This window comes from Schistocerca cancellata, chromosome 3 (assembly GCF_023864275.1).
Source record: "Schistocerca cancellata isolate TAMUIC-IGC-003103 chromosome 3, iqSchCanc2.1, whole genome shotgun sequence".
Classification (NCBI taxonomy): Eukaryota; Metazoa; Arthropoda; class Insecta; order Orthoptera; family Acrididae; genus Schistocerca; species Schistocerca cancellata.
The window spans coordinates 75,986,053-76,011,433 of NC_064628.1; the positions used below are offsets into that span (position 1 = coordinate 75,986,053).

Here is a 25,381-nt window from a genome sequence, read left to right on the forward strand (position 1 = left end):
GTAGATTCAAGTAGCTTTTGAAATGATTGTTGAGGTAGTCCAAGACTAACCGTATCTTACTGAATTTCGATGTGCTTCAGAAAGAAAGCTCACTATTAACTTCAGTCACTAAATTAACTTTCGATTTTCCGATTTTATTAATTCTTTTGCTAAATTAAGTCAGAGTGTAGCGAAATTTATTACTTCTGACAAACTTTCAGTATTCACACTACACGTGTCAACCTTCAGTTGCCACGCTTCTAATGCTAATTATACGTGCACTAACCTTTCTTTTTCAGTTACTATAGTAATTGTTCTTAGGACTGGCGACCGTAATTTCCCCCAAATCTCAAATATCTAATTACCGCTAGTTGATTGCTAATGTAACGGCCGCACATTTACTTTCTTTATTAACTTTACCCCTTTTCAAAATTAACTTCCACCAGTTTCATTAACATTTTTCCTTTCATTTAGATGTAACCCTTTCCTCCCTCTTTACCGACAGATTAACTTCGGTGACGATTGCTTTTCCCAAATTTCCATTAGGTACACGCGGTTTAATTTTTCACTGTCATTAAGGTCGATAAGAGAGGGGGAGGTTACAAAAGAAGTGATAATTAAATATAAACCGATAAGATCTGACTGGTTACCTGCATCTCAGTAAAAAATTCTTACATGATTGATGTTTGAAGTGATGCATCATCTACGTAATATTTACGTTGCCTTTTATTGTCATAGAGGCATATATTCCAATTACGACATATGTCCTGCAACAAGACAAATATCAAGATTTCAGGAAAAGTATCCGCACTTGTGCGTAACAAAGCAGGTAAATGAGCAAGGTAACAGATAACATGTTTCAGGAATAATCCTTGAGATGATTTGATGATGATGTGGTGATATGAAGATAGTGCTAATTCAGTCTTCTCACTGATCTTATACGGTCCGCCACGATCTTCTCTCCTGTGCCAACTATTTCCATCTAAGATTAGCAATTGCAGCCTAGCTGTATCCACAATCTCTGTCTTCCTCTACAGATATTACTCTCTACAGCTCTCTCTAGCACTGCGGAAATTTTTCCTTGATGTCTTAACATATGTCCTTTCATCCTGTTCTTTCTTCTTGTCAGTCTTTTCCATGCACTCCTTTCCTCACCGATTCTGCGGAGAAGCTCCTCTTTCGTTACCTTAGCGGTTCACCTAATTTTCAACATTCTTCTGTAGCACCACATTTCAAATGCTTCGATTCTCTTCTGTTCCGGTTTTCCCAATGTCCATGTCTCATTGTCACACAATGCTGCGTTCTAAACGTACATTCTCAGAAATTTGTACCTCAAATTAAGACCTATGTTTGATACTAGTAGACTTTCTCGGCCAGCAGTGCTCTTTCTGCCACTGCTAGTCTGCTTTTTATGTCCTCCTTGCTCCGTCCGTCTTGGGTTACTTCGCTGCCATCCGCCCCAATAGCTGAACGGTCAGCGCTTTGGAATGCCACGTCCCGTCCGCGCGGTCGCGAGTGCCCGTAGTTGTTTACCACTGCGTTGTCGCTAGTTTAGAGTCCATCACTACCGACGCAACATGGCACATTCATACAGACAAACCACCATCAAGATCAGTGTTCAACCCGATCATGCACGACCGCGAGTTTTTGAAGTGGAACCTTTTCCACGTGACGACGCTAAAATTGAACCGCGAGACATAATTGGTATCCATCTCTCTATCACGAGCAGTGTTGTCTACGTGAAGTTAGTAAGTGTCGAGGTGTGCAACAGAATCGTGCGCTCACATGCGAACGATCTTAAATTCAAACATTCTGATGGCCATATTGGGGCAGTCTCTAGCGATCACGCGGGGCTTGGCCTCTGTACGATACGCGTCTTCGAACTCCCTTTCGAAGTACTACAGGACGTAGTCACCGCGGCTTTCCAGCCCTAAGGCAGTGATCAGCCACATGGCCGAAAAATGGACCACCTTTACAACGTACCCCGTTCTCAACGAGGTACGACAGATCAAAATTGAACTGACTAAACATGTACCGTCATATCTTGTCATCGGCGGATGTAGGGCGATCATTATGTATGACGCTCAGCCACGCAGTTGCTCTGGTTGTGGCCAAGAAGGGCACGTCCGGTCGAATTGTCTCCGACGACGGCTTACTCAAATCCCGACAGGTGAATCTATGACTCCTTCTACGGCGACGACCCTTCCTCTCAATTACGCCGAAGTTGGACGGGCAGCAAGCCTTTCCGATGCTGACCACATCAGTCCGATAGCCGCCCCCGATAGCGAGACCATGATGGACTCTGCAGTACAAGATACGGCCTCTACAACGGCGCCCCCACCTGAAGATAATCACCGACCGACCTTGCAAGAAGGCGTGGATGCCAGGATGGACATTGACCTACGGGTTGTGCCGACAGCGGGTTTTCTTCCAGACACTGGAGCAGCTGAAGAAATCCACCCACATTCAGATACTGAAACACACGTCCGTAAACAGCGTTCCCTGCGAAAACACAAGAGACGCCGGCGTGCTCCATCGGACGAGTGTTTACAGCGATCGTCTGACGTGGACTGTGGACACTCGGACGACGGTACCGGCGGTACAGAGGCCGCTGTAACATCAAACTCAACAGTTCGCCGTGGAGACGGCTTCAGCCCTCTGACCCCACAGAACAGCAGGATCGCAAGCAGACAGCCGCTGCCGATTCCCAGCCCGTAGAGCCGATGGAGTCAGCGCCGAGTGCCGCAGCAGCCACTAACAGCCACCAACAGCCGATGGTATTTCATGCCAACTGGGCGGACGACTGTGAGGAAAACTCCTTGCCCATCGTGTCGGACGACACGCGGGGAAATTTACCCCACCAGTGTTGATCCTTATCCGCCATCAGATATAGTGACGAGACAGCCTTACAAGGGTATTGATGGCCAACACGGGTGCTATGGATAGACCTCAAACTTATCGCGTTGCAACTATAAACATCAACACTATAAGGACGCGAGATAAGTTATCCTTGCTTCAGGATATGTTGAACTCTGCTTCCATCGATATAGCCCTTCTCCAGGAAGTGTACGTCGACGACTTCCCAGGCATGTACGGTTACGATGCTTGCGTCTCTCCAGATTCCCCTACGGGCAGCGGTGTCGCTGTACTTCTTCGGGAAGAGATAGTGGCGGACGATATCCTGTTTCTGCCTGGGGCAAGAGGAATGTCACTCACAGTACTGGGTGTCCGCCTTATCAATATCTACGCACCTTCCGGGACGGACAAACGTCGCGAACGTTCACGATTCTTTGCGGAAGACGTCGCCCCGCTCTTCCAAGGCCGCCACGACCATCTGGTGTTTGGAGGTGACTACAATTGCGTACTGGCACCCAGAGACCAACTCCCACGACATAATCCGTGCCCGGAACTCGAGACGCTAATTCGAGACCTGCAGATGGTGGACACTTGGGAACATCTTCACGGCCACCGACCGGGATTCACGCACTTCACGAGTCACTCTTCCAGTCGTATCGATCGGATTTATGTCTCACGCTCTCTCGCCGCTGGAACACAGCATACGGAACTGTGGCCTGCAGCCTTCTCGGATCACTCAGCATACATTTGTGCCATCACCCAACGGCGGCAACAAGTATGGAGAAGACGCAGTCCGTGGACATTAAACATCGCTCACCTGTCGTACCCGGATTCCCGCCAAGCCGTTGAGGATACGTGGCATTCGTGTGAAAATCGCCTACGTGCATATCCCACAACGATCCGTTGGTGGTTGGACTGCGCCAAACCGGCAATGAGGCGAACGTTGATAACCTACGGTCGCGACCACGCTACTAGGCGAAGACATACACTCGACTCTTACTTCAGGGTGCTGCGCGACTGTTATGCTATGGCGCCGTCTCCGGAACGGCAAACGGCGGTCCACCGTGCTAAGGCTCAGATCATCGCTCATATGCGACGCCCCCTAGAGGGGGTAGTCATCCGCTCGAGGACGCAGGATCGGATACCGAGCGAACGCCCGTCAATGTTCCACGTCCTTCGTGAACGTAAACGACGCCAACGAGCGCTGATACGCTTCATCGACACGGAGGACGGTCGTCGCTTCACCACGCAAAACGACAAACACAGCGTTCTACAATTATTATTCCCAACTCTCTTCCGCTCAGACCCCTGATCCGACAGCACTGGAGGACGTCTCTGAGATGATATACGGCACCGTCACCCCGGCAATGGAAGCGGCCTTGATGGAAGAAATTACAGAAGAAGTGATCGACGCCATTAGAAAAGGAGCTGTCAACAAGTCTCCGGGTCCTGATGGCCTCCCCTTGGAATTTTACAGGACTTTTCAATATTTACTAGCCTCCCGATGGACGGACATCTGTCGCGAACTACGATCCCCGGAAGTGCCGCTCTCTGCGGCCCTTGTGGAAGGAATGATTATTTCTTTTCACAAACCGTCCGGTGGCTCACGACTGCAGGACTACCGCCCGTTGACGCTATTGAGCTGCGACTTTAAGATCTTTTCTCGACTGTTGGCGGCGCGGATACGCCAGACATTACGAAATGTTACCTCACCCGTTCAAACGTCATTAGGAGGCGACAATAATATTCAAACAGCACTCAGTGAATATCGTGACTTGATCTCACTGGCGAGGGCATGTCGTCTGAAGGGTGCACTGGCGGCAATGCTCCCTGCCGCCGTTGGATAAGCAGCTGCAGCAGCAAGTCGTATACTCCTAGCTCACTCATTTGTTACATAGTTTAATTCTTAATTTCTTTGCGTGTTTTTGGTACTTGCATTGTTTAATTCATAAATTTCGGGCGTATTATAGTATTTGAGAGTTGTAGCATCGCGTTTTAGTACTCGAATAGTGTTAAATCGCGTAGTCTCCTTCCGCCGCCGAGCAGTGTGTCAGCAGTGCACAAGTGGCAGCATTACTACATTTACTAGGCAATCTTGTATTTTAATAACCGTTTCAATTTTGTGTCGTTTTGTTTGCGCTCTCTGTAGATTAGTTCAGACGTTCTTTGCACAACAGTTTTTAGCATGGATAGGGACTGCAACTGCTGCGTTCGGATGCAGGCTGAGTTGGCATCCCTTCGCTCCCAGCTTCAGGCAGTGTTGGCTTCGGTCACACAGCTTGAGGCTGTTGCCAATGGGCATCACTGTGGGGGACCGGATGGGGGTTTGTCGGGGACGGCCAGCTCGTCCCACGCATCCCCCGATCGGACTACGGCTGTGGTTGCCCGGGATACTGCCCGCATTGAGGCTGATCCCTCACCTGTGGTAGAGTGGGAGGTCGTCTCAAGGTGTGGCAGGGGGCGAAAGACATTCCGGAGGGCTGAACGGAAGGCCTCTCCAGTTTGTCTGACGAACCGGTTTCAGGCTCTGTCTCAGGCTGATACTGATCTTCGGCCTGACATGGCTGCTTGTCCTGTTCCAGAGGTTGCCCCTCAGTCTGCAAGATCCGGGCAGTCGCAGAGGGTGGGCTTACTGGTAGTTGGGAGCTCCAACGTCAGGCGCGTAATGGGGCCCCTTAGGGATATGGCAGCAAGGGAGGGGAAGAAAACCAAAGTGCACTCCGTGTGCATACCGGGGGGAGTCATTCCAGATGTGGAAAGGGTCCTTCCGGATGCCATGAAGGGTACAGGGTGCACCCATCTGCAGGTGGTCGCTCATGTCGGCACCAATAATGTGTGTCGCTATGGATCGGAGGAAATCCTCTCTGGCTTCCGGCGGCTATCTGATTTGGTGAAGACTGCCAGTCTCGCTAGCGGGATGAAAGCAGAGCTCACCATCTGCAGCATCGTCGACAGGACTGACTGCGGACCTTTGGTACAGAGCCGAGTGGAGGGTCTGAATCAGAGGCTGAGACGGTTCTGCGACCATGTGGGCTGCAGATTCCTCGACTTGCGCCATAGGGTGGTGGGGTTTCGGGTTCCGCTGGATAGGTCAGGAGTCCACTACACGCAACAAGCGGCTACACGGGTAGCAGGGGTTGTGTGGCGTGGGCTGGGCGGTTTTTTAGGTTAGATGGCCTCGGGCAAGTGCAGAAAGGGCAACAGCCTCAACGGGTGCGGGGCAAAGTCAGGACATGCGGGGACCAAGCAGCAATCGGTATTGTAATTGTAAACTGTCGAAGCTGCGTTGGTAAAGTACCGGAACTTCAAGCGCTGATAGAAAGCACCGAAGCTGAAATCGTTATAGGTACAGAAAGCTGGCTGAAGCCAGAGATAAATTCTGCCGAAATTTTTACAAAGGCACAGACGGTGTTTAGAAAGGATAGATTGCATGCAACCGGTGGTGGAGTGTTCGTCGCTGTTAGTAGTAGTTTATCCTGTAGTGAAGTAGAAGTGGATAGTTCCTGTGAATTATTATGGGTGGAGGTTACACTCAACAACCGAGCTAGGTTAATAATTGGCTCCTTTTACCGACCCCCCGACTCAGCAGCATTAGTGGCAGAACAACTGAGAGAAAATTTGGAATACATTTCACATAAATTTTCTCAGCATGTTATGGTCTTAGGTGGAGATTTCAATTTACCAGATATAGACTGGGACACTCAGATGTTTAGGACGGGTGGTAGGGACAGAGCATCGAGTGACATTATACTGAGTGCACTATCCGAAAATTACCTCGAGCAATTAAACAGAGAACCGACTCGTGGAGATAACATCTTGGACCTACTGATAACAAACAGACCCAAACTTTTCGACTCTGTAAGTGCAGAACAGGGTATCAGTGATCATAAGGCCGTTGCAGCATCCCTGAATATGGAAGTTAATAGGAATATAAAAAAAGGGAGGAAGGTTTATCTGTTTAGCAAGAGTAATAGAAGGCAGATTTCAGACTACCTAACAGATCAAAACGAAAATTTCTGTTCAGACACTGACAATGTTGAGTGTTTATGGAAAAAGTTCAAGGCAATCGTAAAATGCGTTTTAGACAGGTACGTGCCGAGTAAAACTGTGAGGGACGGGAAAAACCCACCGTGGTACAACAACAAAGTTAGGAAACTACTGCGAAAGCAAAGAGAGCTTCACTCCAAGTTTAAACACAGCCAAAACCTCTCAGACAAACAGAAGCTAAACGATGTCAAAGTTAGCGCAAGGAGGGCTATGCGTGAAGCGTTCAGTGAATTCGAAAGTAAAATGCTAGGTACCGACTTGACAGAAAATCCTAGGAAGTTCTGGTCTTACGTTAAATCAGTAAGTGGCTCGAAACATCATGTCCAGACACTCCGGGATGATGATGGCATTGAAACAGAGGATGAAAGGGCGTAAATCTGAAATACTAAACACCTTTTTCCAAAGCTGTTTCACAGAGGAAGACCGCACTGCAGTTCCTTCTCTAAATCCTCGCACAAACGAAAAAATGGCTGACATCGAAATAAGTGTCCAAGGAATAGAAAAGCAACTGGAATCACTCAACAGAGGAAAGTCCACTGGACCTGACGGGATACCAATTCGATTCTACACAGAGTACGCGAAAGAACTTGCCCCCCTTCTAACAGCCGTGTACCGCAAGTCTCTAGAGGAACAGAAGGTTCCAAATGATTGGAAAAGAGCACAGGTAGTCCCAGTCTTCAAGAAGGGTCGTCGAGCAGATGCGCAAAACTATAGACCTATATCTCTGACGTCGATCTGTTGTAGAATTTTAGAACATGTCTTTTGCTCGAGTATCATGTTTTTGGAAACTCAGAATCTACTATGTAGGAATCAACATGGATTCCGGAAACAGCGATCGTGTGAAACCCAACTCGCTTTATTTGTTCATGAGACCCAGAAAATATTAGATACGGGCTCCCAGGTAGATGCTATTTTTCTTGACTTCCGGAAGGCGTTCGATACAGTTCCGCACTGTCGCCTGATAAACAAAGTAAGAGCCTACGGAATATCAGACCAGCTGTGTGGCTGGATTGAAGAGTTTTTAGCAAACAGAACACAGCATGTTGTTATCAACGGAGAGACGTCTACAGATATTAAAGTAACCTCTGGCGTGCCACAGGGGAGTGTTATGGGACCATTGCTTTTCACAATATATATAAATGACCTAGTAGATAGTGTCGGAAGTTCCATGCGGCTTTTCGCGGATGAAGCTGTAGTATACAGAGAAGTTGCAGCATTAGAAAATTGTAGCGAAATGCAGGAAGATCTGCAGCGGATAGGCACTTGGTGCAGGGAGTGGCAACTGACCCTTAATATAGACAAATGTAATGTATTTCGAATACATAGAAAGAAGGATCCTTTATTGTATGATTATATGATAGCGGAACAAACACTGGTAGCAGTTACTTCTGTAAAATATCTGGGAGTATGCGTGCGGAACGATTTGAAGTGGAATGATCACATAAAATTAACTGTTGGTAAGGCGGGTACCAGGTTGAGATTCATTGGGAGAGTCCTTAAAAAATGTAGTCCATCAACAAAGGAGGTGGCTTACAAAACACTCGTTCGACCTATACTTGAGTATTGCTCATCAGTGTGGGATCCGTACCAGATCTGGTTGACTGAGGAGATAGAGAAGATCCAAAGAAGAGCGGCGCGTTTCGTCACAGGGTTATTTGGTAACCGTGATAGCGTTACGGAGATGTTTAACAAACTCAAGTGGCAGACTTTGCAAGAGAGGCGCTCTGCATCGCGGTGTAGCTTGCTCGCCAGGTTTCGAGAGGGTGCGTTTCTGGATGAGGTATCGAATATATTGCTTCCCCCTACTTATACCTCCCGAGGAGATCACGAATGTAAAATTAGAGAGATTAGAGCGCGCACAGAGGCTTTCAGACAGTCGTTCTTCCCGCGAACCATACGCGACTGGAACAGGAAATGGAGATAATGACAGTGGCACGTAAAGTGCCCTCCGCCACACACCGTTGGGTGGCTTGCGGAGTATAAATGTAGATGTAGATGTAGATGTATATTCAAGCTTTCGACCCAGTGGACCACGACTATTTGGAAGCGGTCCTCCACCATATGCGGTACCCACAGCCATTCGTAACTGTCGTCATGCGACTACTCCGTGGCGCGACGTCCAAGGTGATCGTCAACGGTCAACCTACACAGCCCCTCACCATTTCTCGATCGATACGCCGAGGCTGCCCTCTGTCCACTTTGCTTTACGCTGTGGCCATGGAACCACTTCTCTGCGGCCTGCGCCAACGACTAACGGGTATGACGTTAAGTGGCCACACTTTCCGAGTTAAAGCGTACGCTGACGACCTGGTGATTGTCATCCGCAACGGTGACGACACCGCTAGCGCACTGAATTGGATATCGAAATATAGCACAGCACGGCCACTGGTAGTCGTATCAACGTCGCAAAATCGGTGGCGATGAACATTGGGGTCGGATTGTCTGAAAATAGTGTCACCTCCTTACAGCTCAGAGATAGTTTGAAATGTCTCGGCATTGATTTCACAGACGATACACGATGGACCGCTGCTCACAACTTTCGTCTGCTTTTACGAAATGTTCGGACTGGAATTGCCCACAACCGCCTACGAGCCCTGGACATCGTCCAAAGGACCCAGTATGTTAACACATTTAGCGTCACGCATTCCGCATATCGCCCAGATATTACCTATACCGGTGATGTTAGCTCGTCGTATACTTGCGGCTTTTGGGTCTTTCGTGGTTCAGGAATGCTTTTCAAGATCAAATATGAGACTCTCACACCTCCCCCGGATCGGGGAGGGCTTGGCCTTTATCACGTTCATGACAGAGCGGTCTGACGAGTTTGTTAATAGAAGAACTAGCACCGCCCTCCCTGTTGCCACCTGTGCCGATGCACCACGTCCCCTCCTCGCTCTTCTACATCGGTATCTTTTACCTCGAGCTCAGTTACGTTCGGCTTGCCTTACCAGCGACTGTACTGGCGACGGCAAAGACGGTTTATCGGGTCCTGCAAAGTGGACGACCCGATAACGTCGTGGAGAGGAAGCACCCGAACGTCAACTGGCGAGTAGTGTGGAGGACAACTCACCACGTAACACTGGACACTGAGGTCACGGCGATGTGGTATATCACTGTCAACGGTAAGCAGGTGACCAGATCAAGGCTACATGCGATCCACATGGTAGACTCACCCACGTGCACGAGCTGTGGCGTTCAAGACGACGATGAACACCGTCTTAGCTTTGGCGAGTCTGCGGCAGTGTGGCACTTAGTGAGGCAAATGTCAGCATACTTCCTTCAAGTAACGCCGAATCATATCGACCCCAAGACTATCTTATTCCCGGATGAGACGTATTACCCACGCACTAAAACTAATGCTATCACGTGGCTTCGTGGACATGCAGTGCATTATTTGTTTCAAGACGGCACTAGGGACACTTTAGACTTTTGGAACTATTTGCAGGAACGACATTGCAAGATCCTCCGTAACCCAAAGTATCGACAATATTTTTCCAATTATTTGTGGAGTGCGTTCCACGACACTCCACGCAGCTGGAACATCACGGGTAAGAGAAGCTAAAATAACAAGACGATGATAGAATACTACACGGTACAACGTGGGATCTGCCTTGGTCATTACGAAAAGTCATACTGGATGATACAGCAGATGGAGAGTTTCCTCGTGAACCCTGACACTCTGTAGCAGTATTTGCCCCATTTCCTCTTTTTGTCCCCGATGCGAAAAGTCTTCGCAGTTTTTTGTTTCCCATACGGTGCAAGATGTAGCACTGGTTAATGGTCGTATGGATTCCACCCTTCAGTTTTGTTTCATGGTTTCCTTAGCCCCGCAATTTGCTCTTTTTCTTTATGCCTTTTTCTACAACCATTAGCATGTTTTTAGTTATGTGCGTCCCCAACTCGACGCAACGAGTGCACTTACTACTTTTCAGTTCCTTACTGTTAAAAAAAAAATTTTAAAAATTTAAAAAAATGAATAAATATTTAAAAAAATTCTGAATAGTACACCAGCTGCATCCTTTGTACCACATCCCCAGGATGGGAGGGAGGAGACATCGTGGCCGGGCCTCGAGTTGCGATCCCTGCCCACCTTGTCTCCGCCACCCCACTAACCTGATCCATCCCAATAAATAAATAATTAAAAAAGTACCGTAAGATTTGACACACATTTTCTTTTTTTTACCGTCAAAAAAAAAAAAAAAAAGAAAAAAGTGGTCAGCGTGACGGATTGCCGTCCTATGGGCCCGAGTTCGATTCCCGCTGGATCGAGGAAAAAAAAAACGGTCAGCGCTTTGGAATGCCACGCACAGGGGCCCGGGTTCGATTCCTCGCTGGGTTGGGAGATTTTATCCCTTCAGAGACTGGGTGCTGTGTTGTCCTCATCGTCATTTCATCCTCACTGTCGACGCGCAAGTCGCCCAGTGTGGCGTTGCACTCGATAAGACTTTCACTTGGCGACCGAACTTCCCACCTGGGTCATTGACGCCCTACGATCATTTCCATTTTTACGTTGCTTCCTAGGTAGCAGGATTCTTTAACTTCATGTACTTCGAGAGTATCAATCATGATTTTCAGTTCGTCGCTGTTCTCAAATGGTTCAAATGGCTCTGAGCACTATGGGACTTAACAACTGAGGTAATTAGTCCCCTAGAACTTAGAACTACTTAAACCTAACCAACCTAAGGACATCACACATGTCCATGCCCGAGACAGGATTCGAACCTGCGACCGTAACAGTCGCGCGCTTCCGGACTGAAGCACCCAGAACCGCTCGGCCACAGCGGCCGGCCGCTGTTTTCATTTCAGCTACTTCTCATTAGTTTCGTCCTTCTCCGATTTACTCTCAATCCATGTTCTGTACTCTTTAGGCTGATCATTCCGTTCAACAGATCCTGTAATTATTCTTCAGTTTCACTGAGGATAGCAACGTCATCAACGAATATTGTAATTCATATCCATTCACCTTGAGGTTCAGTCCTACTCCTGAATTTTTTATTTATTTTTTATTTCTGTCACCGATTTTTCGACGTATAGATTGAACAGTAGAGTTGAAAGACTACATCCCTGTTTAACATGCTTTTTAATCCGTTCATTACGTTAATTGTCCTTCTCTCTTAACGTTCCCTCTTGGTTTTTGTACATATTGAATGTTACTCATGTTTCCCTATACTTTTCCCCAATTTTTCTTAGAATTTTGACCATTTTGAACCATTTTAGATTGTTGAACGTGTTTTAAGTTCGACAAACCCTATTTTTCAGTGTTGCTTCCATTATCAGTCTGAATATCACATCTCATTCTCTGTTGCTTTTATCTTTTCAGAAACCAACCTGATCGTCATCGAACAGATCCTCATTTTCCTTTTCCATTACACTGTACATTATTCTTGTCAGCAACTTGGATGCAACAACTCATTGTGCGATAATTCTCGCACTTACCAGCTCATGCAATCCTCGGAATGATGTTATTCCGAAAGTCTGATTGTACATCCCCAGTGTCAGACATTCTACACACCAACGTGAATAATCGTTTTGTTGCCACTTCTCCCAAATAAATTTTGAAATTCCGATGTACTTTATCCATTCCTACTGTCTTAATTGATTTCGAGTTTTCCAAAACTCTTCTAAATTCTTTTTGTGCATTTTCTAGTTGTTTTTCTGAAACAAATTAGCTGATTGTTATTCTACATAACAGTAATTTTTGTCTTGTTTCTTGTGAGTTGCGAACGTCCTTTATAGAGTGTGTGATTGGCGCACAGCATTGTATAGTAGCGAATCATGGACTGATAAGAAATGGTTCTCGATCGAATCTGCGAGGAATGGAGATATGGAAAACAGTGACAAGACGAAGGGACAATGTGACGGACACGTCAGAAGACATCACGGAATAGTTTTAAAAGTAGCGGATGGAGCAACAGAGGGTAAAAACTTTATGGCGGGACAGATATTGGAATACATTCAGCAAAGAAAAGATGACGTAGAGTGCGAGTTCTAGTCTAAGATGAAGACACTGGCACAAGAGAGAAATTCGTTATGTAATGCAACAAGTTAAAAGCAAAACCTCTTCTTTAGTTATTCGAATTACCGATCTAATTTTCAACATTCTGTAAAACTACACGCAAAAAGCTCCCATTCTCTACTCGTCTTAACTACTTATTTTCCTTGTTTCAGTATTGTACAAGGCTACACTCCATACGAATACGCTCAGAAAATAATTCCTAACAAAATTTTTCTTCGATAGGAACAAGTCCTTCCTCCTGAAAAACGCATTCACGCTATTACGAGTCTACATTTTATGTCTTCACTACTTTTACATCGTCAGTTTGCTTCCGATCCAGCAAAACTCATCTACGACTTTTAGTGTCTCGTTCCCTAGTCTAATTCCCTCAGCATCGCGGGATGTAATTCGACTACATTGCATTCCTCCCGTTTTACTTTTCTTTCTGTTCATGTTATAACCCCTTTTGAGGACATTACCCATCCCATTCAACTGCCATGCCATGTCCTCTGTCGTCTCTGACAAAACTATTGTGTCACCGACAAGTCGCCAAGTTTTTTTATTTAGTGTCCCTTAACTTTAAGTCCATTTTCAAATTCATCACTGGTTTCCTTTATTGCTTACTCATTGTACAGGCCCTACACAATTCCTGCTTCCCTGACATACCCTTTGTGTCTTGTAAGTGCAGCCTGGCTTCTCTACTATATTCGCTGTGTTTCACCCTGGCTATCTTTAGAATTGCAAAGAGTTTATTCTACTCAAAACTATTAAAAGTTTTCTCTAAACCTACGAAAGCTATAACCGTAGATTCGCCTTTCTGCAGCCCATCTTCTAAGGTGAGTCATTTGGTCAATGTGGCTTCAAGTGTTACATTTTCTCGGAGCCCCAACTGATTTTCCAGAGGTCGGTTTCTAAAAGTTTTTCCATTCTCTTGTAAGTAATTGTCAGTATTTTGCAATCGTGACTCATTAAACTGATGGTTCGGTGATATTCGCTCCTGTCAGCACCGACCTTCTTTGGAAGAGGAGTTATTAGATAATTCTCGAAACCTGCAGATATTTTGTCTGCTATATCTAACATACAAGACGGAAAATTTGTCATGGGTGGTTCTCCCAACGATGTAAATAAGTCTTAGGGAATGTCGTCCACTTCAGAGGAATTGTGACGACAGAACTTTCAGGCATCTGTCAAATTCTCACACTGTCATATCACCCATTTCACCTCTTTTCTTACTATAAAATAGACTAACTATTTTTTCCAGTATACAAAGCCTCTATGTATTCCTTCCTTCAGTCTTCCCTTTGTTACACCTATATCACCTTATTTTGTATCTGCATACTTCTATGTCATTTTGTCGTGTTGCTTATATAGAATGTTGTATCTGTCTCGGAAATTCTTTGACTGTGTATACATTTTTCAGTTATGTGAGCTTTTGAACGATGTTGTTTGACCTGTGCTTGTGGAGTTAAATAACTGCTGGAATGATTGTTATTTAATGTATTGTAAACAAGTTGGGCCATAGTCAGAGAACGTAGGGTTGAATGTAAAAGATGTGGGGAGCCCCACAGCTGTGAACGTAGCCTGGTGGAGTGGAAAAGGTGTGGTTGGCGCGATAGTGGCAACTCGTCCTTTCTGAAGGGTAAGGTGTCTGGGCTGAGCAGTGCAGTGGTTAACATCTCGTTAGCAGTAGCGGATCATTGTGGCTCATATTATGGGAGTTTGAGGAGAGCTTAAGAGCAGTATTTATGGGCCTCGTATGCTACATTTAGTGATACTGTTATCATGGCATGGTTTTGGACCCTATAAAAATGTAATTCCGACGCCAAGAAGATCTGTAACACGGCGAGGCCAACGGTAGTGCCATGACTGGGTCGCCGCCATGTTAACAGCCACTGTAAATTACGCCACCAGTACCACCAGCCTTCATTAAATTGTTTATATTTGGCACTCTAAATGGACCAGGTATCTGCAAAATTTGGTTGATTTTGAAAATACTCTTAGTGTTGCTAAAATTATCCCAATTCACAGACCTGGACAGGAATCCTATCCCAGTGAATTTAATTCCGAGTGTCCTAATTTACTGTGGAAAGACTTACTTGGCAACTATAAAAATATGTGTAATTGCTTTCTAATGTGTGGAGATATAGTGTTTAAAGATCAGTTTTATAGTTTGCCTTACTTGAAAAGGTGCCTGAAAATAGTACAGTTAATCTGAAGTGAAAAACTTATTAACTGTTGCATTTATGAACTTTGATCAGAATTACAAAGTTTTATCAGTGTTAATTTCATGAGAAAGTTTTTGAACTTTAATTTAATGTTGTGTTGGCATTTGCATATTCTGAGTAGGTTAAAAGACTGTTTATCAGAGCACGTTTATTACTTAAAGAGTTATAGTTTATTGTGCTTTACATAATTAATAATTATTGAAGAGAATACTTACCAAATCTCATACAAACTTGTGGAGTTTTGTTGATGAGCATGGTTCTTCAAACGATGGAAGTTTGAGAGCCATCATATACTAGGTTAGTTAATGAAGCAAAACAAAGGCTCCTTGAGAGGCAGTGTAGCTAGATTTGCATTCTGTGTAACTGCTTTTGCGGAGCTAGTTGGTATATAAAATTGTACTGTTGTGGTTGGTGTTAGCGTCTTGTCTGTTTTGGCTGTTATAATAAATTCGCTTTGCTGTTCACAGCGGCTTACCCGTACTCGTATTTTCTCGTTAATTACTATGCCTACTCATGCATTAGCCGATTTTGATTTTGTATTGATAACCCTATACTCATCTGCCTATTCTTGCCGCCACTGCATTTCACTTTTCCATTACATCTAACTTCTAACCTATTCATTTCCTTTTTTAAGTTCTCTAACCTACCTACTCAGTTAAGGAAGGTGACATTCCCCGTTCCTATAGGTAAAACTCCTGTTTCGTTTTACTTGATGACGGCAACCTATTGAGTAGTTTCCACCTGGCTGCGAATGGGGGATTGTTTTACCATCACAATATTTTACCCAGCAATATGTAATCATCATTAATTCATAAAATAGAGCTGCGTGTCTCCGTGAAATATAATGTCTGTAGATTGCCCCTGATTTCAGCCATTTAGTGTACCAACGTAGCAAGATCGTACTGGTCGATGTTACAAGATAAGATCAGTCAGTAACCCAGACTGTTGTTGCTGCTACTACTAAAATGAGTACTGCTCCTCTTCAGGTGGCACGGATTAATTTGGTCTCTCCACAGATACCCTTTCTCTGTGGTTGCACCTCCGATACTGCTACCTCAACCATAGAGGTACGCTAGCCGGCCCAGCTCGGCAAGGTCCGTGGTTTGTGGGACATAATACATATCTAACTCAGCAGTTTCCCTTGTCTTTCCATCCTTTTCATCATTGCTGCTTCTTTCTTCACTGGCAGCTTTTCGTCACAAGAGCAAGATGTCCTGAAACTATTCGCAGCTCTGTCCTCTTTGACAAGGACGTTGTCAGAACGATCGACTCAACATATGAGAAGTCTGCGATTGCCATTGCTAGTCGTTTGTTTTCGAACTCTAACAAGTGCTTGGGATCGAACCACAAACACAGCATATTTAGGTTAGTTATCCAAGTCGCTACCCCTCGCTGCAGTTGGTCACAGTTGCTTCTTTGTGTAATCTGTACAGATGTAAGTAGGCTGTTTATGTTTTCTTATTGGCAACGTTACGTAGCGCTCTGTATGAAAATCACTGCCTGTGCTGTGTGCAGTCTGCGGCTAGTTTGCATTGTTGTCTGCCGTTGTAGTGTTGGGCAGCGGCAGCTGGATGTGAACAGCGCGTAGTTTTGCGCAGTGGGAGGTGAGGCGCCAGCAGTGGTGGATGTGGGGAGAGAGACGGCGGAGTTTTGAAATTTGTTAGACTGGATGTTATGAACTGCTATATATATGATGACTATTAAGGTAAATACAGTGTTTGTTCTCTACAAAAATCTTTCATTTGATAACTATGCCTATCAGTAGTTAGTGCCTTCCGTAGTTTGAATCTTTTATTTAGCTGGCAGTAGTGGCGCTTGCTGTATTGCAGTAGTTCGAGTAACGAAGATTTTTGGTGAGGTAAGTGATTTGTGAAAGGTACAGGTTAATGTTAGTCAGGGCCATTCCTTTGTAGGGATATCTGAAAGTCAGATTGCGTTGCGCTAAAAAAATATTGTGTGTCAGTTTAAGCACAGTCATGTACAATTTTTCTAAGGGGACGTTTCATATGTCGACCCTTAGCCGAGGATACCTCACTGGAATCTTCTGATTTTTTCTTGTAGTTTGTGTAATTAGAGTAGATTTTGTTTATTGCTATTGCATAATTGCAGAAGAAATCTCCTTTGTAGTTGCAGTCTTTCATTGTTGTACAGTAAAACAGTTGTGGCATGCATGTAGATTTGCACCAAGTATTTCGCAGCTGCGCTTGCAATTAACTAGATATTATTTTCAGTTCTATGTTAATGTGTTCTCTTATTTTTGCTCTTCAAATTGTGTTTTTTTGTGTTGTCGTGTGAAATATTGTGACAATAATGGCGTGTGAAAAACGTAATACTAGGCTCCAAAGTAAACTGAGAAATGACAGTGAAGACGAAAGCAGTGTGTTAGCGCCACCGAGTAATGAATTAACTAATGTTGAAAGTAGTAATTTGGTAATTGTGCATAGGGAAATGGAGCGGGCGTCAAATAATGGTGTAGACAGTGAAACAGGTAGTAAACAGGGAAGCATTATCGATCGATCGGTCGGCAACATCTCGCCTCAGGAATCGGGAATGACAGAACACAATATTGCAAATACTGTAGACTCAGGTTTTTGGTTCTTCCCGTTTTCTCAAATGAGTCAAGACACATTTTCCGCTTGTCAAAATGTGAATGTTGCCGGTGCAAATTCACTGCCGAAAAGCACTGAGGAACATGTTTCAGACACCAGTGCATTGTTATTATAGTTAATGCAACAAATGGGACAAAGGCTACAAAAGTTAGACACAACGCTTGAACAAAATCAGAAACAAATGGGACAAAATCTTCAAAAGTTAGACACAATGGAACAAAAGCTTCAAAAGTTAGACACAATGGAACAAAAGCTTCAAAAGTTAGACTCAGTGGGACATAAGCTTGAACAAACACGTGAAGTTTTAACTACTGAGTTACATAACATTGAATCGAAATGTCAAAAAGTCTGTAATGATGTAAAAACACAAATTTGTGAGCATTTTTAACCTATTTTTTTACGGCATGAAAATGCATTACAGAATCACAAAGCAGCCATAAAAGAACTCCAAACTATTGTTCATGAAAATCACGACACCTTGCAAGCTACTCGTAAAATTGACTCAGTTGCATCTGCCGATTCGGTTACGCAACTTGCAAAAACTCAAGAAAACTTAAAGGACACAGTAGATACGATTTCAACACAAATGGACACTCTGAAACTTGGTTCAGAAAAACACACTGAGGAAATAAGTACACTATCGGAGAAAGTAGCCGAACTTTCGGATCAGGTCACTAACTTATCTATGAAGGTAGATGATAATCTGAATGACACAAAACCGGTAGTCTTTAATGACACAGAAGAGTATGAACAAATTAGGAAACTGAAAGAAAATCTGAATCAAATTAATACGCAACACCAAAGAGAAATCCGGGAAGTACAAGATCAGCTGACTCAGGTAATACAAGAATTACGTATTTCAGAGGCCACTCGCGCTCCAATACGGGAAGAGGGACTTAGAAATAAGGAACAACCACAAAATAATAACACAGGACACTTCGGAAATTATGAAAGAAATTGGCAAGGCACACCGAATTTTGAGATGGGACCGCCGAAACGACGTAATAATGACCTACATGCGACTCGCCGACATGATAATTTTAACTATAAGCTGTTCATTACTACACGTAAATTCAAAACGTTTAAGAATTCTGCCAACGACATTCATCCACAAGCGTGGCTCCATCAATTCTTTCATTGTTTTCCTCCCAACTGGTCATTGGAGCACAGGTTAGAATTTATGTGTGGCTACTTGGAGAATGAACCAGCTGTAAGAGTGCGATCGGTCATTCACGATTGTCACAGTGAAGGAGAATTTTACCATGTGTTCCTCTCTGCATATTGGTCTCAAGCTACACAAGACCGAGTAAAACATAGCATCATAATGATGAAACATTTCGAACAATCTGAATTTTCCAGTCTTGTGAAATATTTTGAAGACATGTTGCACAAGAATCAGTACCTGTCAAACCCATACAGCCCCTCAGAACTCATATGCATTTGCTTAATCAAATTACCTGAACATTTACGACATATTATTTTGGCAGGACGTTGCAAAGACGACATTGAAGCTTTTCAGGGACTGTTACAAGAACTAGAAATTGACACAGACAATCGTGGGATGCGAAAACGGGAAAACAATCACTACAGGTCACATCTGTCACAATTCAGCGATGACAGAAGTAATAAATGGACACGACAAGGCTATTCTTACAACGTAAATCGTGACCAAAACAGACACCACCCGTATGACAACCGTTGGCAGAGTAGTAATAATTACAGGGAAAGATCACCTCTCTGCGGTAATGACTATCACAGAGACAATCATAGAAACAGACAATATGGGAACAAAAACAATTATTATCAAGGGAGACAGAATAACTTCAGACGCAACAGTTCAGCCCACAGTTACGATTCCGGGAGAAATTCTGCACCACATGACCGACAAACAAGAAACTATGTAAACTACCGACAAAACGACAGACCTGAATTCCATCAGAACTGGCGGGATTCTAACAGAGCAAACCACTCTCGTAACGGTGAATTTGTAGAAGTTAGGCCTCCTAATCCCAGTAACGATGCGCGCCAACAAAGAAACAGACAATGACTCACACCGCAGGCAGCCACTTGCGCCCGCTGGCTCAGGGAAAAATAACATAGATGCTAACCTTGAGCAAAATTCCAGTATTCTTTATGGACGAATACTGCATGATAATTGCATTCAAGTTGAAACTTTGCATACTGAGAAGAGCAAAGGGTTACACCACATCTCACATGTAAAACCGTTTATTGAGAGATAAACTGTTTTTTTAATTTAGTCTTTGCTATAAAATTTTTCACTTCACGTTACTAGTACTCTTTGTCACACTTACAAACTGTTAACATGCAACTATGTTTTAAAGCTAACTAACTATCCAGTCAAGAAAATAGGTAACTTAGACAAGTAATTATAAATGCATTGTTATTGCGAACAGACGACACAGTGTTATTGTGTGTGTACATTCTTGCGTGTTAATTGCAAGATTATGTAACGACTATAAGGCTCACATACTTAGAACATACTGGTGCTGCTAATGAGATTCTAATGCAACATTTTGGTTTACTTGAAAATACATTCTGGATTTAAAGTACTTTCTGTGAGATACCAGATGAGACAGTGGTTAGTTTATGTGACAACTACACGATTATATCATGACGTTACTAATGAGTGACAATTTATAATGTTGCTTTTGCGGTGTATCTGTTTTATATCTGCACAGTTTTTATGTATTATTCTGGAAAGTAAAACATATTTTAGTAGTCACTTTTGTGGTATAGCTACAATGAGACAGCCTTTTCCGTAGCACAACAATACGTTACAGCACAGTACTTTCATCATCACAACAATAAGCGTAATAACTAAGATATCTATACGCACAGCATTTCACTTTTATTTATCATGAGGTAAGTACATTGACTTCTGCAGAACTTAGCTTTCGGAGGACGATAACTAGGACACTTCCACAGAGATTATCTTACAACAAGAAGCACATTTAGCGCTACAGAACACGTATTTGAGTGATTAATTTTGTACTTAAAACATTTATTTTTAAAGATATTTAAAGTACAATGCTACAAAGGTTTTCCGTTATACATTTCATTCCATTGCTGTTATCTGTAACACCTGAGGGCATAATTACATTAATTCTCAGGGGGGTACATGCTTACTTTGTGTTCCATGTGTTTGCCAAGCACAAGGAGCCCTAGCTAATATGGTGTTTGCTTATACGACTTTACACATCGGTACCATATTTCTCTAACACACAAATTACACAGCTATCTGATTATTTAACTGAGAGATAAACTTTTTTTTACTACGCCAGTGACAGATGTTTACGCAATTACACAGTTGGATAACTTCACACTTATGAAGCTGTATTTTGTCTGTACTTTGTGAACTGTTCATATTTTTTCAGACCCATTGTGATATTATGAGAACTTTGAATGATATATTTGGTATGGGATCACGATTTTTAAAGTACGTTTGAGGCAGATGACACTTTTGGCATGACCAGAGAATTTTTTAAATTATTTTAGGAAGCTACGACGATTTTGAGAGTTGACTGAGGTGTTATGATATTATTATGATGACGATGTGTATTATGCTGCTGAGGTATGTTTATGATTAATAAGCTGATGCTATATGAGGAATTTATTATGATGAAATATTGAAGAAATGTCGACGAATATGTGTATGGGTAATAAGGTAAGGAATAATGAGTAGTGGTTAGGGACTCTGATTTGTGAAAAAGGATGTTGGAAACCAAGAATCGTACTTTAAGTGTTATGAAATGTATGTAAATGTGTGAATGTATCACAATGCCGATGAAAATTTTTTGGACACTGTTATATCAATAGGATTTTGTTTCTACACATTTTCAACGCAAATTCTTGGCCTGTGAAATTTTTTATATGAGACTGCCACTGTAGCAGACACTGCTGTCGTAAATATTTCAGTAAGAAATGTAAGTGACCACCTGCACGTAATGCGTTTTGGGCGCCCAGCTGAGAGGTAGCCGTCTGACAAAAGAAAGCCATTAGGTGGAGAGAAAAAAAAAGAGGCCATTATACTCGCCATTGACATTCCTTTAGAGATCGCATCGCAAATACGACACGCTCATTACTTGGAAAGATACTTACATCTGCACACCTGATTATGACAAGCGTCTTTCTACGAGAGTTGAGAGAATTTCTACTAACTTATGAAATGTCACATGACTATTGAATGGTATTTTTATGCTTTGCTTTTCATAGTTACTTATTTGATTTGATATCTAGTTTCTAGCTGCAGTGAAGCATTGGTTAAAATAGAATTTTATAGATGTACTAATATAAATATTTTCTGTCTACAGATCCAGTAAATACTAATTTTGTAATACACTTCCCAAAAAAATGAGGGAGCACAAACACATTTCCCTTCACAGGAACTGCATACATAATTTACTTTTCAAGTACTTGCTAATTTTTATGGTAGAATAAGTTGTGGTGCACCACTTTAATTACATAGACATTAAGATGTGAATATACATTTCCCTTATCTGCATTGTTGCTTTTACTGTACTATTTTTTCTGCTTGAGCTATGTCATGTTTAGGTATAAGTTACTGCTGTTTGCCAGGCATAGTGCTACTGAATTTTAATTTGTGTTACTCTTCTAAGCTAGTTTTACTACTGATTTATTTTTCTTGTTGCTGCACATTGGCTCATATTAGTTGTAATGTTGCATTGCTTGGTAATTTAGATTTACTGTAGCTTGCTTTGCAATTTTCCATTTTTTTCTCATTGCTGTTTGTGTTAATTGTTTTGTGCTGCTGCATTGCCTCGTCCCTTAGTTTAGCATCTGAGCTCAGTAGATTTAAGTTAGGTTAAGAGGGGGTAGACTATATAAGAAACTAACTATGATGAATTGGAAGAAATGCATTGAGAAGCTATAAGAAAATGGTGTGGCCAAAAAAAAAAAAAGAATTTTGAAAGAGGATATGACCAAAAAAAAGTAGGGTTTAGGGACAACAGGTTTAGGTAGGATTTTCTTGGAAATAAATGTTGAGGTAAGTTAATGGTAAATAAATAATGAGGTAAGAAATGTGTGAACAGAATACAGAGAGCATGGTTGGATAGAATTTTTTGGCTGGAGCAAATGTCGAAATAAGTGGAACGATCTATGGAATGAAGTTTTGGGTTGGACTGCAGTACCAAATGTTACACTGAAAACGAACCCTGTCCTTTCCTTTTGTGTTATTCTGCTATATGTTTGTGTACCCATGTGTATTTGTTTTCTTCCAGTCTCTGTGTAGTTTCATAGAATTTTTTCTTCTTCTAATACTAATCTACATTCACTATGATGAGGAATACTGCTATCCTCAAATATAATTCGCATTAATAATATGTTATTTACCTTGTAAATATGCTTAGACATTATTTATTCTGTTTTGTTTTAATGCTCATGTGTAAAGTTGATGTTTCAAAAGTTATTCTGATCTTTTATGTATGTACTCGTGTCATAATTCCTGTAACACTGATGTATATGTTATTTCGATTCTACTGTAAAGCCTGTACTACAAATGTTATCTGTATTGTTATGTTCTTTAATGATGTATTTTGTACCTTTGATATTGTATTCTTATGTTATAAAATTGTAATTGACACCAGTTCATCACATTAAGTAACTTGTAAGTTACATTTCACTGCACACGTTTCTGTTGGTCATGGTATATGGACAATATGTGAGAAGTAGGGACTGTTAGTGTTTGCACGTGTGTTGATAATTCAGCAAGGGACTGGATAACAGCATTGCTGGTTCTAAGGGCAATTCCAAAAACTTTGTGAGTGCACAAGTGGTGGTTTATGGACTTGGTATATTGCCCGCAAGACTCTTCGACGGTGATTGTGCACCTGCACAGTCACAACAGATGGCTGCTGGCCATCTCTACAAGGACTACAGTGGGTCTACACCTTTTATGACTCACCATTACCATTATTTCTACAAGGACTGCAGTGGGTCTGCAGCTCTGGTGGCCCACCAATACCATAATCTCTACCTGGACTATAGTGGGTCTGCACTTCTGGTGGCCCACCAATACCATACTCTCTACCAGGACTACAGTGGGTCTACTCTGTGATCACCTACCTACCAATATTCTTCAAAACGTCGAATGACTCTGCTGTGGGTTTGCTCTGTTGTAGCCCATTACCTGTCAGCATGTCAAGAGTCAGCACTGTCTTTCCGTTGGAAGGACAACACTACTTCTTCAAGACTGCATGGAAATCCACTACTTCTGTGTGCAATTTCTTTTAATAATGAGACTTTGTGAAAAAAACTGTAATTACTATTAAGATGAATGATCAGGACTATCTTTATGGACTGTGAGAAAATTTTAGCTTATGACCAACATTGTATCAATAAGTGTGTGCATTTGATATCTTTCTTACTGTAATTATGAAAAATTTTTTCAAATCTGTATTGGCCAGTGCCCTAAACAATTTGTAACATTTTTTGTGGGGGGCATGGGGGCTATGTAAGTAGGCTGTATATGTTTTCTTATTGGCAACGTTACGTAGCGCTCTGTATGAAAATCACTGGCTGTGCTGTGTGCAGTCTGTGGCTAGTTTGCATTGTTGTCTGCCATTGTAGTGTTGGGCAGCGGCAGCTGGATGTGAACAGCGCGTAGCGTTGCGCAGTGGGAGGTGAGCCGCCAGCAGTGGTGGATGTGGGGGAGAGATGGCGGAGTTTTGAAATTTGTTAGACTGGATGTTATGAACTGCTATATATATTATGACTATTAAGGTAAATACATTGTTTGTTCTCTACAAAAATCTTTCATTTGCTAACTATGCCTATCAGTAGTTAGTGCCTTCCGTAGTTTGAATCTTTTATTTAGCTGGCAGTAGTGGCGCTCGCTGTATTGCAGTAGTTCGAGTAACGAAGATTTTTGGTGAGGTAAGTGATTTGTGAAAGGTACAGGTTAATGTTAGTCAGGGCCATTCCTTTGTAGGGATATCTGAAAGTCAGATTGCGTTGCGCTAAAAAAATATTGTGTGTCAGTTTAAGCACAGTCTTGTACATTTGTCCTAAGGGGACGTTTCACAGAAAAGTGAAGCGAAATCCTCTAGAAACATATCCATTTGTTCCTTCGCTCCACTTCTTTCACAGTATGTTAATATAATAGTTCTCTAGTTAGCAATCAGTCCCTCCAAGTAAGATCAGTACCTAAAGACCGGAAAGTGGCCCTGGTCACACCAATACTCACGAAAGGAAACAGGAGTAACCCAATGAAATAGAGACTCAGTTCACTAACGACGATAGGCTGTTGGTACATATACTATATTCGAACATTATGAATTACCTCGAAGAAAACGATTTGTTGACACATAGCACGGAGTCAGAAAATATCGTTCTTGTGAAACACAAGCAACTTTTTATTCAAGTTTAGTAATGAGTGCTATCGACAGGATATTTCGGATTGATTCCATATTTCTAGTTTTCCAGATTTCCAGATAACTTTTGACACAGATCTTCACAAGCGACTTCTAATAAAAATGTGTGCCTACAGCGTATCGTGACAGTTGTGCGACTGGAAAAGTCACAGTTCATTGAAAGTGACGCAATGTCATCGAGTAAATCAGAAGTGATATACGGCGTTCCCCAAGGAAGTTTTATGGATGCTTTGTTATTTCTAGTCTGTATAAATGGTT

General features: G+C 42.7%; 1 protein-coding gene across 1 annotated transcript in view; it reads left to right on the forward strand.

Moving 5' to 3' along the window:
- Positions 1-2,271: 2,271 nt before the first annotated feature.
- LOC126176117 (mRNA decay activator protein ZFP36L3-like) overlaps positions 2,272-25,381 on the forward strand; it is an 89,491-nt gene continuing 66,381 nt past the window's right edge. Inside the window, exon 1 of the mRNA XM_049923254.1 lies at positions 2,272-2,661. Within this exon, the coding sequence (XP_049779211.1) occupies positions 2,272-2,661 (390 nt within the window). The remainder of the gene's footprint in view (positions 2,662-25,381) is intronic.